Source organism: Carlito syrichta, unplaced genomic scaffold (genome assembly GCF_000164805.1).
Source record: "Carlito syrichta isolate Samal-C Ts95f unplaced genomic scaffold, Tarsius_syrichta-2.0.1 Scaffold255597, whole genome shotgun sequence".
Taxonomy (NCBI): Eukaryota; Metazoa; Chordata; class Mammalia; order Primates; family Tarsiidae; genus Carlito; species Carlito syrichta.
The window spans coordinates 106,105-118,930 of NW_007199693.1; the positions used below are offsets into that span (position 1 = coordinate 106,105).

Here is a 12,826-nt window from a genome sequence, read left to right on the forward strand (position 1 = left end):
ACATTCCCCTCCGCTATCACCTTCCTGTCTCCTCCCTCCTCTCTCTCTCCCCCCTCCTCTCCCCCCTCCCCTGCCTCCCGCTCCTCCAGCCCAGGACTCAGGTCGAGCCCCAGCTCCGGCCCTCCATCCGCTCGCGGGCCAGTCCAGGTCCCCGAGACGTCCTCCCGAAGCGGCTCTGTCCCTGGCTCCTCAGGGGCCACCTCTGCTTTCTCCCCGTCCATGCGCCCGCCTTTCTTCCTCTGCAGAATTTGCCGCAGGTCAAAGGCCTCTTGGATGGGGGCTTTGGCGGCCCCCACAGCCAGCCTCCTCGGAGACACAGGGCTCGCTTTCTTCCTCACGCAGGCCTCGCAGGGACAGAACTCTTCCCCCTCGGCCTCCTTGCCCCGCGGCGGGGTCCCCAGGGCCCTGCTGAGGGCTCGTCCGTCCTCCAGGGTGAGGGAACGGGGCCCCGGGCTCAAGGTGCCCTCAGTGAAGGCCGAGAGGTTGTGCAGGCTTTGGAGACGGCGCCGGCGCTGCTCGGTCTGCAGGGACAGCTCCCCGCGGAGGGCCGTCCTCCCTGTCCGGCCATGCACCTTCCGGAGCTCCCTCTCGGTGCTGTCTCGCAGGCGCTGGCCCACGTCCTGCTGCAGCTCGGCCGCCAGCTGGTCCAGCAGGTCGTGGTCCTGCAGGCCCCAGCGCGCCCGGAGCTCGGCCACGGCGCTGGCCAGGTGGGCCAGAAAGGCCTTCTCCATCTTCTTCAGCAGCGCAGACACCCCGATGGGGTCGGCCTCCAGAGACGCCCTGCAGACCCCAGAAGGCTGCTTCTCCCCGGCACCCGGGGCAGGCGGGGCCTGGGTCTGCACGCCCTCCATCTCGGCAACTCCAGGAGGCCTTCCCAGACCGGGCTCCAGCTGGGGACCACTCGGGCCCTCACTGGCACTGGAGTCCCCCGCCCTGAGATGACTGGGGGGCTCAGTGGGCTCCTCTCTCCTCTCAACGGGGAACCCCTCTGCAGAGCCAGCGACTCTCCCTGCATCCTCTGAGTACCCACATGGAGCTCGGGCCCCTGCCAGTGTCCACCCGCTGCCGACAGTCCCTTCTGAAAGCCCTTCCTCTCTGACACCCCCTTCCGGCGTCTCCCTTTCTCCTCCTTCGTCAAGTCCCTCTGGCCGTGCCCCCTCATCTTGCCCGGTGCCTGCAACCAGCTGCTCCAAGCCCTCGCCGGCTGCCTGTTCCCCGCCTCCCTCGGCTCCATCCATGCTGGTGCCGCAAGCGAGGGCTTGGGGGAGAGAGGCGGCTGGGGAACCGCTCTGCTGCCTGCTTCCCAGGTCCTCCGGGTTCTCTGAGGTTCTAGAGCCAGGCGTCTGGCAGGAGACTGTCAGGGGCAGCTCTGTCCTCTCAGGGACCAGGGCACTGTCGGTGGCACAGGGGACGCTGCTCTCCCCGGAGCCGCCAGAGCCACCAGAGCCACTGCTGACGTCCACGCCCGAGGAGGACGTGGGCGAGAGGTCCTCGGTCACGGCATGGCATCCGAGGCCTGAAGGGCTCCACGTAGCCTCCTGGAGGCCAGCGTCCAGCTGGCCTCGCCCCGGGTCGCACCCGGGCCACAGGGCCTGCGAGAGACTCAGCAGCTCCCGGTACCGAGGGGAATCCGTGAGCCTCCCTTTGCCGGCAGCAGGAGACCCAAGGTCGTCGTCAAAGAACCGCAGCCTGGCAAGACAGGTGATGAGGGCCCCGGCTGAGCGACTGAGCCTCCCGGCCACCGGGCTGGACAGCTCAGGCAGGCTGCTGGGCCGGCCCTGCTTGGAGTCCATCAGGGCCTTCATGATCTGGGCGGATGCTGACACCCTGCTGGGGAGCACACCCTGGCCCACCCCTCGGCCCGCCTCGGCCCTCTCTGGGGCTCCAGAAACCCCTCTCGGAGCTGTCCCCTGGGAAGGACCCTCTTCCGACCGGAGAGCGGCATCCCCCATTGCCGGGAGCGCTCCCTCTGGCTCTGGGGTCTTCCTGGCCTCCACTTCCAGGGGGCCTTGCCCAGATGTAGCCACCTCCCCCAGGCCTCTGGGAGAAGGGTCGTCCCCGGGGTCCTCTGCGGGGCCTTCCAGGACCTCTCCGACCGCCCGGGGGGTCTCGTCCACCATCTCATATTTCACGAGCATGGGCTCTTCGGGGATGTTGCCCAGCCACGCGCGGACCACGGCCTCTGGCGAGGCCTGGGGCAGAGCCCCAGGCGACACGCCGCCACCCTGGCCCTGCTCCTCCGGGCCTCCCCCACCCTGTGCATCCTTCCCCGGAGACAGCCCCCCAGACCTCCCTCTGGAGCTGGGCATGCTTCTCCCAGCCTCCCTGGAGTTGGGGCCTGAGGCCGGCGTGTGCCCTCCCTGGGGGTGTCTCCGCCTCCTGTGGGCTCCCACCCGGCCCTGAGGGAGCACCGTGGATGCTGCCACAGCTGGAAGAGCGCTGGCGGGCGCACGGCCGGCCCCTGGGAGGGGTGGGGCAGTACCTGCTGCCTGCCCAGGGGGCCTCAGAAGAGGAGGGCCCGCGGGGGGCCCCTGGGGCCGTCTGTGAGCAGCAGGGGCCTGGGGGGGCTCCCGGATCCCCTGACCCGGCCCGTCCAGTGTGCCGACCCGACGGCGGGGAAAGCTCGGGGGTTCTGACCGAGCCGGAGCGCGGTGTTTGGGGTGGCCTGGGGACCACTGAGCACGCCCCAGACCCTGCGTCCCCAGCCCACCCAGCAGAGGGAGCGTCGTGGGAGTATTCGCCAGGGGCACCCTCCGAGTCGCTCGCAGGTGTGATGGGGGCGTTGCTGGCTCCTGGCAGGTCCTGGGAATGGAAAGAGCCCGACGAGGGAGGGCTCAGATCCCCAGAGGCCCGTGTGCTGGTGCCCACTGGGCTTCCGGAAAATCGTGGCGCTGGGCTGTCCGGGCAGGCCCTTCCCTGGCCAGGAGGCCTCGGGGCATACTTGGCTGCAGGCGAGTTCAGTGGGCAGTGGGAGTCCCTGTGGGGGCGATCCTGCCTGGCGTGGCCTCTCTGGGCCCCTTGGCCAAGGCCAGGGATGCTGGGTGAGGACACGGCCCTAGCCAGGCTCTTCTGCGTCCCTCCCAGCTGCTGGGCCAAGGCACAGGCAGGAAGTGGGGAGGAGCCTTCTTCTTCGTCCCAGGAGCAGGAATGCCCACTGCCTTGTCCATGCATTTCTGCCTCTGGGTCTTCATTCCTGAAAGACGAGAAACTCAGAGTGGGAGATCCGGGGTCTCCTCGCTGCATGGCCTCCCACTGGGAAGTCTTGGGCTTCGCCTTGCCCTGGCAACCCCGGCAGCCCCAGGCTCTGGACACCTCGTGAGACCTGGCACTGGCTGATGAATCGGAGGGATCTCCGTCCTCGCCTTGGGCCCCACGTGCCAGGCATCTGCACTGCCCCTGGATGCCCCCACTGGGGCCCCTGACAGCTTCCTGCTCTGTCCCTCTCTGAGCAGAGAGGCCGATGCCGCCCACGCCGCCATCCAGGGTCCTGGGGCAGCTGGAAGAGACTGGCTCGGAGCCCTCAGGGTGGCCAGCGCTGGAGGCCAGGCTGGTGCTATCCTGGCTGCACCTCTCCTTGCTGGCGGCCCCTTGGGTCCAGGGGCCCCTGCAGCAAAAATGCTGGGCCAGTCCCCACCTCCTCCGAGAAGCTGGTCTCTCTCCCCCGGAGGCATGAAGGGGATTTGTCCAGATCTCGCACCTGGGGCCCAGCTGCCCGCCCCGGCCAAAGGCTTCCTGGCATCCTGCAGCACAGGGCCTGGCTCCACATGCCCCGGGCTCCGAGCAGCCCCCTGGATGGCCATTCCACGCATAGCAGAGGGGGCCCATCTCTCCCAGCTCGGTGCCCTCCTCACTGGCTGCGGTGAGGGTGCTGGCCCTCCCCACCCTCTGGGACCACAGGAGCGTGTCCCCTCCGAGCAAGTGGAAGCGAACTTTCATCTCCACGGACAGGCTGCCGTCCTCGTTCATGCAGACCTTCTTCTTCATGTCGTCCCCAGCCACCCAGTGCCCAGGCTGGGCGGGCGTGTCCTGCCTGTTGGGGCCAGGACCCCCTGCCTCTGGCGGCTGTGCCCTGCTGCCCGGCCGGGATCTCAAGTGGATCACGCTCTGCTTGGCCTTCGGTCCCCAGGTCCCTGGCACGGTGAAGAGTAAGAGAAAGGAGGAAAAGACAGTGAGCTGCTGGGGACAACATCAGGAGGAAAGAATGAAGTGGCCGCGAGCCTCCACCACCTGAATGGCACCACCGCCTCATAAATATCGGGGCAGGGACTTTCTAGAATGACTGTACGCAGAGCTACCAGACCATGAACCGCCAGAGCCCAGAAGGATGAACTCGAGTCTGAATTCAGTCTGATGCCAGCTGGGCAGCTTTTGGCAGAGCCTGTTTTCTGAGCTGTAGGATGAGCACAATAATATCGATCTTGCCACGTTGATTTGATGCATGCTCTTGCATATGCAACTTTCTGTGTGTTTGCTGGCACAGACCAGGTCCTTGAGAGACGGCAGGGTTGGCAGGCAGAACAACAGTGCCCAGGGCCTAGTGGAGCCCTCCTCGTGTCCCCACCAGCCCAGAGGGCTGCTGCAGAGGGCCCCAATTATAAACCGTGACATGAGCTGCAGAGATTAGTGATGGTTCACTCCCCAAACCTTCATCAAACTCTTGGGTTGATTGCAAGAAAAAGCCTGGATGCACAATATCAGGTCCTGCTAGTTAGGCCCGCACAAGCTGTTAGACAAAGAGGAAGGGACCGCCAGGGATAGAAAAGAGGGACCCTAAGAAAGGATGACATGGGCAAGGGGGCAGGGCTGACAGAGACTGAGCCCACGGGCAACAAAGAATAGACCATGGGCGCACATCTGGACAGAAGAAGGTCTTGGCCAAGGTTTGGCCAAGACTGGGGAAACTTGAAAGCCATCTCCACAAGCACCATGTGAGACTGGGGGTTCCCCCAGGAAAGGGGCCTGAGCTGAAGTGTCTTTGTACCTCCGACAAAGGCATCTGGCATCCGGCAATCGCAAAACCATGGCTGGTGTTTTCTTAGCTTTCACAAAAGACAGTACTTTATCTACTCGCCAAATTTCCCCATTATCATTCTAGCAATTTTGCTTCAACTTTTACTCTGCATTTGTTGATCGTACTTTTAAAAAATAATGGTCTGCTGTTATGGTTGTTTTTAAATAACATAGCCCAGACTGTGGCACAGTGGAGGCTTTTGGCTGGGTGGACAGATGATGGATGGGTGACTGATGGTCATGGTTAGTCCTAATCCTTTGACCCCTCTGCAGGCTCCCACTGTCACCTGGGCCAGTCGTGACTCCCAAAGTATACCAATGCCACATGGCATGGCCCATCACCGCTGTGGTGTCATGCCCACCTTGGTTCTTAATACAAATTCTTTTAGATCCTAGAAACTCTAAGTTCAAGATCTCCGAAGCTCTGTTCTATCTAAACACCAGACTCTGCTCTCTCATAACTCTGTCAGATGTCCAGCCCCGTTGAAGGTTGATGATGAGGAGAAGGAAGAGGCAAAAGAGACCCCAAAATGACTAGGATACCTAAGAGTTGGGCCAAAGGCAGGTTTCCCAAAGAATCAGGAAAGGACATCTATGCAGCCCTACTGAACCACCACTCAGTGCAAATCAGACCAGGGAAACCTGAAGGCCACCTCACCGGTTTTGGTCCTTGAAGTCAGCCCAGATGCTTCCATCCCATTTCTTCTGGCATCTTCCGTGGCCAGAGGTCTGAAGGCCTCGTTGCCGGCGCACACCAGCACGGAGGGGCTGTGCAGCAGGGCCTGCAGGGAGTCCACCTGGAGGAGGGAGCGTGGGGTCAGCAGGCCTGATGCCCCGGGAGGAAGGAGCCCAGCTCTCCAGCCCTTTCCTGGCTTCTGCACATCTCGCCCGGATCTGAGGAAGAAGCTCATCCACTCCCAAGATGCCTCCCTCACCCATGGGGACTGAGGTCCCCTACCACGATCTCCCTCTCTGTCGACACCTCTCCCTCCACCAGGCGTGAGACCTGAGATGGAAGGTCACTCTAGGTGCCTTTGGTGGAAAAGGCTTCAGAGCCTTTAGGCTGCTCCTCTGCTCACACACCCACCCGCTGGAATGCGGTTGCACGAATCCATACACCCACCCTCCGGAATATCATTGCTGAATCCACACACTGACCCTCTGGAATACTGTTGTATGAATCCACACATCCACCCTCCAAAAATTAGTGGCATGGCTGGCAAACGATAGAGCTAGCATTCATGATTTCCGAGCTGTACTGCAGGGAGACTTTTGAATTATCGTGCATTTACCATGAACAACTACATGGAGTGTTGCATAGAGTTAACAGCCAAATGAGACGAGGTCCTCACCTTCAGTTAGCTTACAGGTTAGCACGTGAGAGCGGCACAAAGTAAGTTAATTTTTCCTAGAGCAACTGAACACGAAAGTCCTCCAGCTTCCACATAGAGAACCGGTTCACTCTCCCCTCACTTCTTCCAAATGGAGGGTCCTCTCTGGTGTCCCTTCCATGTTTTCTGGTGCAGTCTGAGTCCGTCGCTCCTGCCTCTGGCCGAGAAGCGTGGAGAGGAGCTAGGCATCACTCTCCCACAGGGATCCCTTCCCTTCCAGGTTCCTACCATAGTCTGTAGGCTCCTGCCCACCCCACCCCCAGACCCCCCAGCAGGATGTCCTTGGCTCACTACTGGGCTCAGAGCAGGCAATACCATGGCTGGAGTCAATTCCAGGACACAGGTCCCTGGCCCCAGAGGCCCTAGCAAATCAGAGGGTGTGCGCTATTGACAGCATTATGCTGTTATTAGCAATGCGGGGGGCGTGTGTATTTCCATCCTTAAAGTGCAGAACACGTTCTTTTTCATTTTTTTAAAATGAGAAGAGTGCACTCATTAGCCAAAAAACAAAACAAAACAGGGAGATAACGCTTACATTCTCGCACCCAAAAATGACATACAAGTTTGTTACACATCAGATCTTTCAGCCCAGTTAATGAGAAGTTTGTTTTAAGCTACTAGATGCTGGGCAACCCCCCCTCCTACTGTGGGAGGTTTTCTGTCCTCTCCATAAATCTTGCTTTCTCAAAAACCAAAACCAAAAAACTACCAGTTACACTTCTTCTTTAATATAGACTTCTAGTCCAAATACAAACATGACCCAAGTGATGATGTACAGATGTGGCCACACTTCAAGGGAATAAGACTCTCTGGGGAAGAAATAATTCAAGACCAAATGACTCTCCCATCCCTAAGGAGAGGTAGGTTCTAGGAGCCATGGGGAAAAGAGCATTACCAAGAATGCCCAACTGGTAGAGGACCTGCAAATTGACGATCATGGAACCTTCCTGGGAGAAATTAGATCACTATATCTACAGAAATGCTAATAGCTCTGCAATAAGTCTTGGTGTAGTCTTCTCTAATTCACTTATTTTGTGCCCTGCTTTCTTTCCCTCACCGCACCCACTAACCTGTGAGCTAACAAAAGGTAGGCACCTAGTCTTATTTAAGTCTGTTGATGTTACATAGTGCCTGCTAACATATCGTCAGTGCACAAAAGCAGCCTTGCATAATGACTCTGAGACCATTAATGCTGACTCTATCGTCCACCAGCCATGCACTAATGAGACCTCTAGGTCTCACTTTCTCACCTGTCCCAAGGGGATAATCATATCATGAGTCCGTGTGGTGGATGCGATGCCCTAGACTAGTCATGTCTGTCCTCCTCTCTTTCTGGTGAGCTTCCTGGTTCTGCAGAATTTAGAAAGCCACCGGCCCATTCCCCAAATTTCTTGAAGCGCATGTTCGAAACATGAAATAGGTCCCACCAATTAGGTGCGCTGAGACAAGACACAAAGCACAGACCCTCTTCCTTTTTGAGCCTGATGATGACCACAAGCAAAACGAAGTCAAGGGTGTCGAGGCAAGTGTGCAGCTAAAATGGCAAAATCTGCCCTTGTTTTTCTAATATCCAAGTGCCGGCTCCTGAATACCCATAGACAGTGGCCCACGACCTTCCCATTCCAAATTCCGACAATGGTGGGGTGACACTGAGCTCAGTAATTCCAGAGATGACCCTCGAAAACCCGATTTCCTGATTGTGTTGGAGGTGTGTGCCCTAACAGGTGGATTCTGTGATATTCTGGGAACATTCATCAAGAACCCAGCCTGTGTTCCTCCAGCCTTTCAGTGAATTTTTAAGCATCAAGCCCTCCTTAAGATGCTGAGAGAGGATTCTGTTTCCTGTGTTGAGCCATGTGTATGACATCAGACATACATGACATCAGACGTGTGTGATAGCGGACATGGTTGCAGACAATAGAATCTGGAATTTGTTATCTCACCTGGTTGGGTTTGAAGGTGACGATAACCTGCTGATGTTTGGAACACTGAGAGCCCAAGACACAACACAGCAACAAAATAATTCTTATGTGATCCCCTCTGATAGTAGAAAGCAGTGCTTCCTGAAAGCAGGACCCAGCCCTGGCTGCCATGATAGACTCTCACAATGAGAATGACAGCTGCAAGGACTATGGAGTGAGCTGGCTGCTCTGACTTTTTTTAAAAATGGCAAGTTCAAGGTCAAAGTTCTCACCTCAAGGATGGATGGAGGACTTAGGAGCTTCTACAACCACTTTCAAAGAATCTCTCTTCTCACTCTCTCTTTTTTTTTTTTTTTTTTTTGAGTTGGAATCTCACTCTATCACCCAGGCGGGAGTGCAGTGGCACATTTACGGCCACCCCAGCATCAACCTGCTGGGCTCAGGCAATTCTTCTGCCTCAGCCATCCAAGGAACCGGAACTACAGGGCGTGCTACCACACCCAGCTAATTTTTTATTTATTGTAGAGACTAGGTCTTGCCAAGTTGCTCAGGCTGGTCTCAAACCTGTGGGTTCAGGCAATCTACCCGCCTCGGCCTCCCAACGTGCTGGGATGACAGGCTGAGCCACCAAGCTCGGCCCTCTTTTCTCTTATAGACAAATCCTCAGATGCAGAAGCTAGCTCTGCTGGCTGCTGAAATACAGCGGAATCAGGTGCCATGTGCTCCGTAAAGCCAAAAAGCAGGTGTGGTGTGTTGACAGCATTCACACTTATCAGGTGGAAGTGACATGGACTAGATTAGACTCAAGAAGTGCAAACTGAGTGTGAGTTTCTTGAGCAGGTGGTTCACACCCCCAGTTCACCTGCTCCTGGGAATCCCCTACACTGACTCACGGAAGAAGAAAATATTTCCTTCCGGCTTTCAGACGGTTGCAAGAGTTTGCTGACATGACCAACAGTTGACTTCTGTGGCATGACAGACCCACTCAGAGGGCCACGAAGGACAGTGGGAAAGGAAAGCCCAAGGGACAGTACGATTGGGTTGGCTATTTTTCATGGAAGGAGCAATGGTGAGAGGTTCTATAGCCATTGATGGGTGGCGGTGAGCAGTTCACTCTGACAATCAGGGGCTTGGAAGAACAGGGCTGAAGGAGAGGTGACAAGAAGTCTCGAGAAGAATCTGTGATTGGGTCTCTCAGAACGGGCCCAGAGAGTGAAAACATTTGTATCTCAAGTGAGTGTTCACTGAAAGGTGATTCTCCTGTGGGTAAGGCAGCCTGCTCCTGGGGTGTCATCTTTCTCTCTTTCCTGCCACCCCACAGCACACTCAGGTGGCTCAAGAACCAAGTGACAAAGTCATGTGGACAGCCACAGAAGCTCCACTCATTCCTATTAATCCAGCTGCCACCTCTGCTCCGGGCCTGATCAGTCAAGAGCAGAGACCAGTGCTCATGATTTGGGTCGTACCTTGAGGGACTCAGCCAGCCTCCTGCTGGGAAGACAACAATGTTCAAGCTCTCTATAATGGTGGCATCAGCAGTTTGTCCTCACTGGAACAAACACTCGTTTTCTTTTTCTTTTTTTTGAGTTGGAGTCTCACTCTGTCGCCCAGGCTGGAGGGCAGTGGCATGCTCCTGGCCACCGCAGCCTCGACCTGCTGGGCTCCAGCGATCCTTCCGCCTCAGCCTTCCAAGTTGCCGGAATTACAGGCGCCCGCTACCATGCCCAGCTGATTTTTTTATTTATTGTAGAGATGAGGTCTGGCCAAATTGCCCAGGTGGGTCTCGAACCCACGGGCTTAGGCAATCCACTCACCTCAGCCTCCCAAAGCGCAGGATTACAGGCTGAACCACCGAACCCAGCTCAAACACTCGTTTTCTAGGTGGACTTGGCTCCTTTGCCCACCATCCTGTCTCAGTACCACCGTCCACTGAATGCCTTGTTCTCACCGCCAAAACCCAGGAAGAAGACACCTACCCCAACAACTGATTTTACAGCAGAGGATGTACAACAATGGGCTCATACCAGTGGAACTCCCTATGTATGCCATCACCCCAAACAGTTCTAATTTCTATAAATTAGTTATAGAAGAGTGGAACATTCTATGGAAGATCAGGTTTGGGCTGCACTTTACGATGCGCTTTATGATGTTGAGATGTTGAGATGTGTCTTACAGGGTATGATACAAGAAGAGACCCTCCAAAATGGAACTTACTGATAAAAATTGTGTTTACACGTTTAAACTTCAGTCATCTTCAAAGTACTCTTCGTTTGATGCAATACACCTATCAAGATGCTTTTCCACTGCTCAAAACGGTTTTTGAACTTATCCATGTCGATGCCTTTTAGTGCTTCTGCCTTTTGTTTTTTTTCCTCTTCCACATTAGCAAAATGTTTCCCTTCTTTCATCCAGGGAAACCAAAAAAGAGTCACTCAGTGCAAGACTAGGTGAATTGGGAGGGTGGGGCACGGGGGTCATGATGTTTCTGGTCAAAAACTGCTGACCACTCAGCACAGCGTGGGCAGGTGTGGTGTCATGATGGAAGAACCAGTCACCTGTTTGCCACAAAAAATTCACTGTAGCCCAATGCAGCCTCTCACAACAACGCTAGCTGGTACACCAAAGTCGATAGGTTCCCAGAACACTTTAGCCCTAACCCTAACCCTGCTTGTCAAAAGATAATTTGGGGCTTATTGGGGTCCTCCGCTCACATGTGCTTGAACGAGCAACTGAGTTGGAGAGCTGCTTCTTCAGAGACTCCAGACAGCTGGGAACAAAGAGGTGAGAACAGGAGTGGCTCCTCTCACCATGACACCTATGACCTAGCTGCTAGCTGTTGCTTTCCATCTCATCAACTTTGGGCTCTGCTGGCTACATTGTGAATTCCATGAGTATAAGCCCACCATCTCACTTCTTTTGCTGTAAAGTCATCCTTTGGGTAGAAGTAACCTTCATGGGTTTGGAGGTCCCAGGACCAAAAGAAGACTGATCCCCACAAGAGATACAACAGTGGTTCCATGGAACTGAAAGCCAAAACAGTCACCTGGCCGTACGGGGCTTCTTGTGACCATGAACCAACAGGCGACAAGGAGGCTTCTGTGTTGGACAGGGAGGTTGCTTCTGACTATCAAGGAAAAATAGGGCTGCCGTGACACAAGGGGATAGGAAGGAGGTCATCTATTACCCAGGAAACCCACTGGCTGCTATGTCCAGTGGTAAATGTCAACACAAGACCACAGCAGTCCCATGGAGGGAAGATCCCCAAGGCCTAAGACCCCTCAGGAATACGATTTGGTCGCTCTGCCAGGTATGGAGCCACAGTCAGCTGGCGTGCTGGTGAAAGGCCAAGAAACATGGAGTGGATCCATGAAAGGAAATTTCTAAGAACTTTCAACAATGGCCTTGTGGTAAACAGCTTGATTTTCTTCACAGCTCTGCTAGGTATACCTATTAATCAATTTTTCTATTTTTGGCTCTGGCTTTCCTAGACTACTTTATATAGGGCATTTTGACGGTCGTGGACTTGACAGTGAGACCTTGAAAGAGAGGATATCAAGGTGGGATTGTGACTGAATAGAAGATGGATGGCACGGCGATGATGGACTTTGGGGAGAAGGTGAACATGGCATCGATTATAGGAGGGAGAGCTACATCGTCACGTAGAACGTTGCTGAGCTGATGTCTGTAAACGGAAGTATTGGTGGAATGAGGCATATGGGTGTTAAGTAGCAATAAGATTGGATTGTGAGGAGATTGTGCATTGGATCAGTCAACCTCCATCCTCCAGTCTGCCCACCTTTTGGTGGAAATGCATGTTCTGCAGAACCCGGGATGGCAAAAATTACATTCACAAGTGTCCTTGAACTCAATAATCATGGAAACTTCCATCAGAGAGAGTAGCTTCCTAGAGGGGCTGAGAGCCATTCCTGCAAACCCAGCTTCCAGTACACGCTCTAACTTCCCAAAGATTGGAACCTCCCCGCCCCCAACCAATGCCCTGTATCAAATCACTTTCTGTTTAAGGTACCTTGAGTAGGTTCTGTTTTTTGCACTCAACTCTCACTGAAAGGGGTTGTAAAGAAAAAAAATGAGTGTGCAAGACACTGTGACTGGCACTAACTATGCGCTAAATAGTAGCTAAAAATGTGAATAACTGTTGCTTGTTGATTAATTGACTTGACTGCACGTATCTACTCTGTTCATTGGTAGCAAGGTGATCAAGTGTCTCCTTTTTTTTTTGAGTCAGAGTCTCACTCTGTCGCCCAGGCTGGAGTGCCGTGGCACACTCACGGCCACCACAGCCTTGACCTGCTGCTGGGTTTGAGCAATCCTTCCACCTCAGCCCTCTTAGCAGCTGGAATTACAAGCACGCACCACCATGCCTGGCTAATTTTTTAAAAATGTATTGCAGCCAGGCTCGGTGGCTCAGCCTGTAATCCCGTGCCTTTGGGAGGCTGAGGTGAGTGGATTGCCTGAGCTCGCAGGGTCGAGACCCACCTGGGC

At 55.3% G+C, this 12,826-nt stretch overlaps 1 protein-coding gene across 1 annotated transcript in view; it reads right to left on the reverse strand.

Annotated features, from left to right (window-relative positions):
• RP1L1 (RP1 like 1) overlaps nucleotides 1-12,826 on the reverse strand; it is a 14,845-nt gene that overhangs the window by 1,148 nt on the left and 871 nt on the right. Inside the window, 3 exon segments of the mRNA XM_021709553.1 lie at nucleotides 3-2,357; nucleotides 2,359-4,130; nucleotides 5,669-5,807. Of these exon segments, the coding sequence (XP_021565228.1) occupies nucleotides 3-2,357; nucleotides 2,359-4,130; nucleotides 5,669-5,807 (4,266 nt within the window).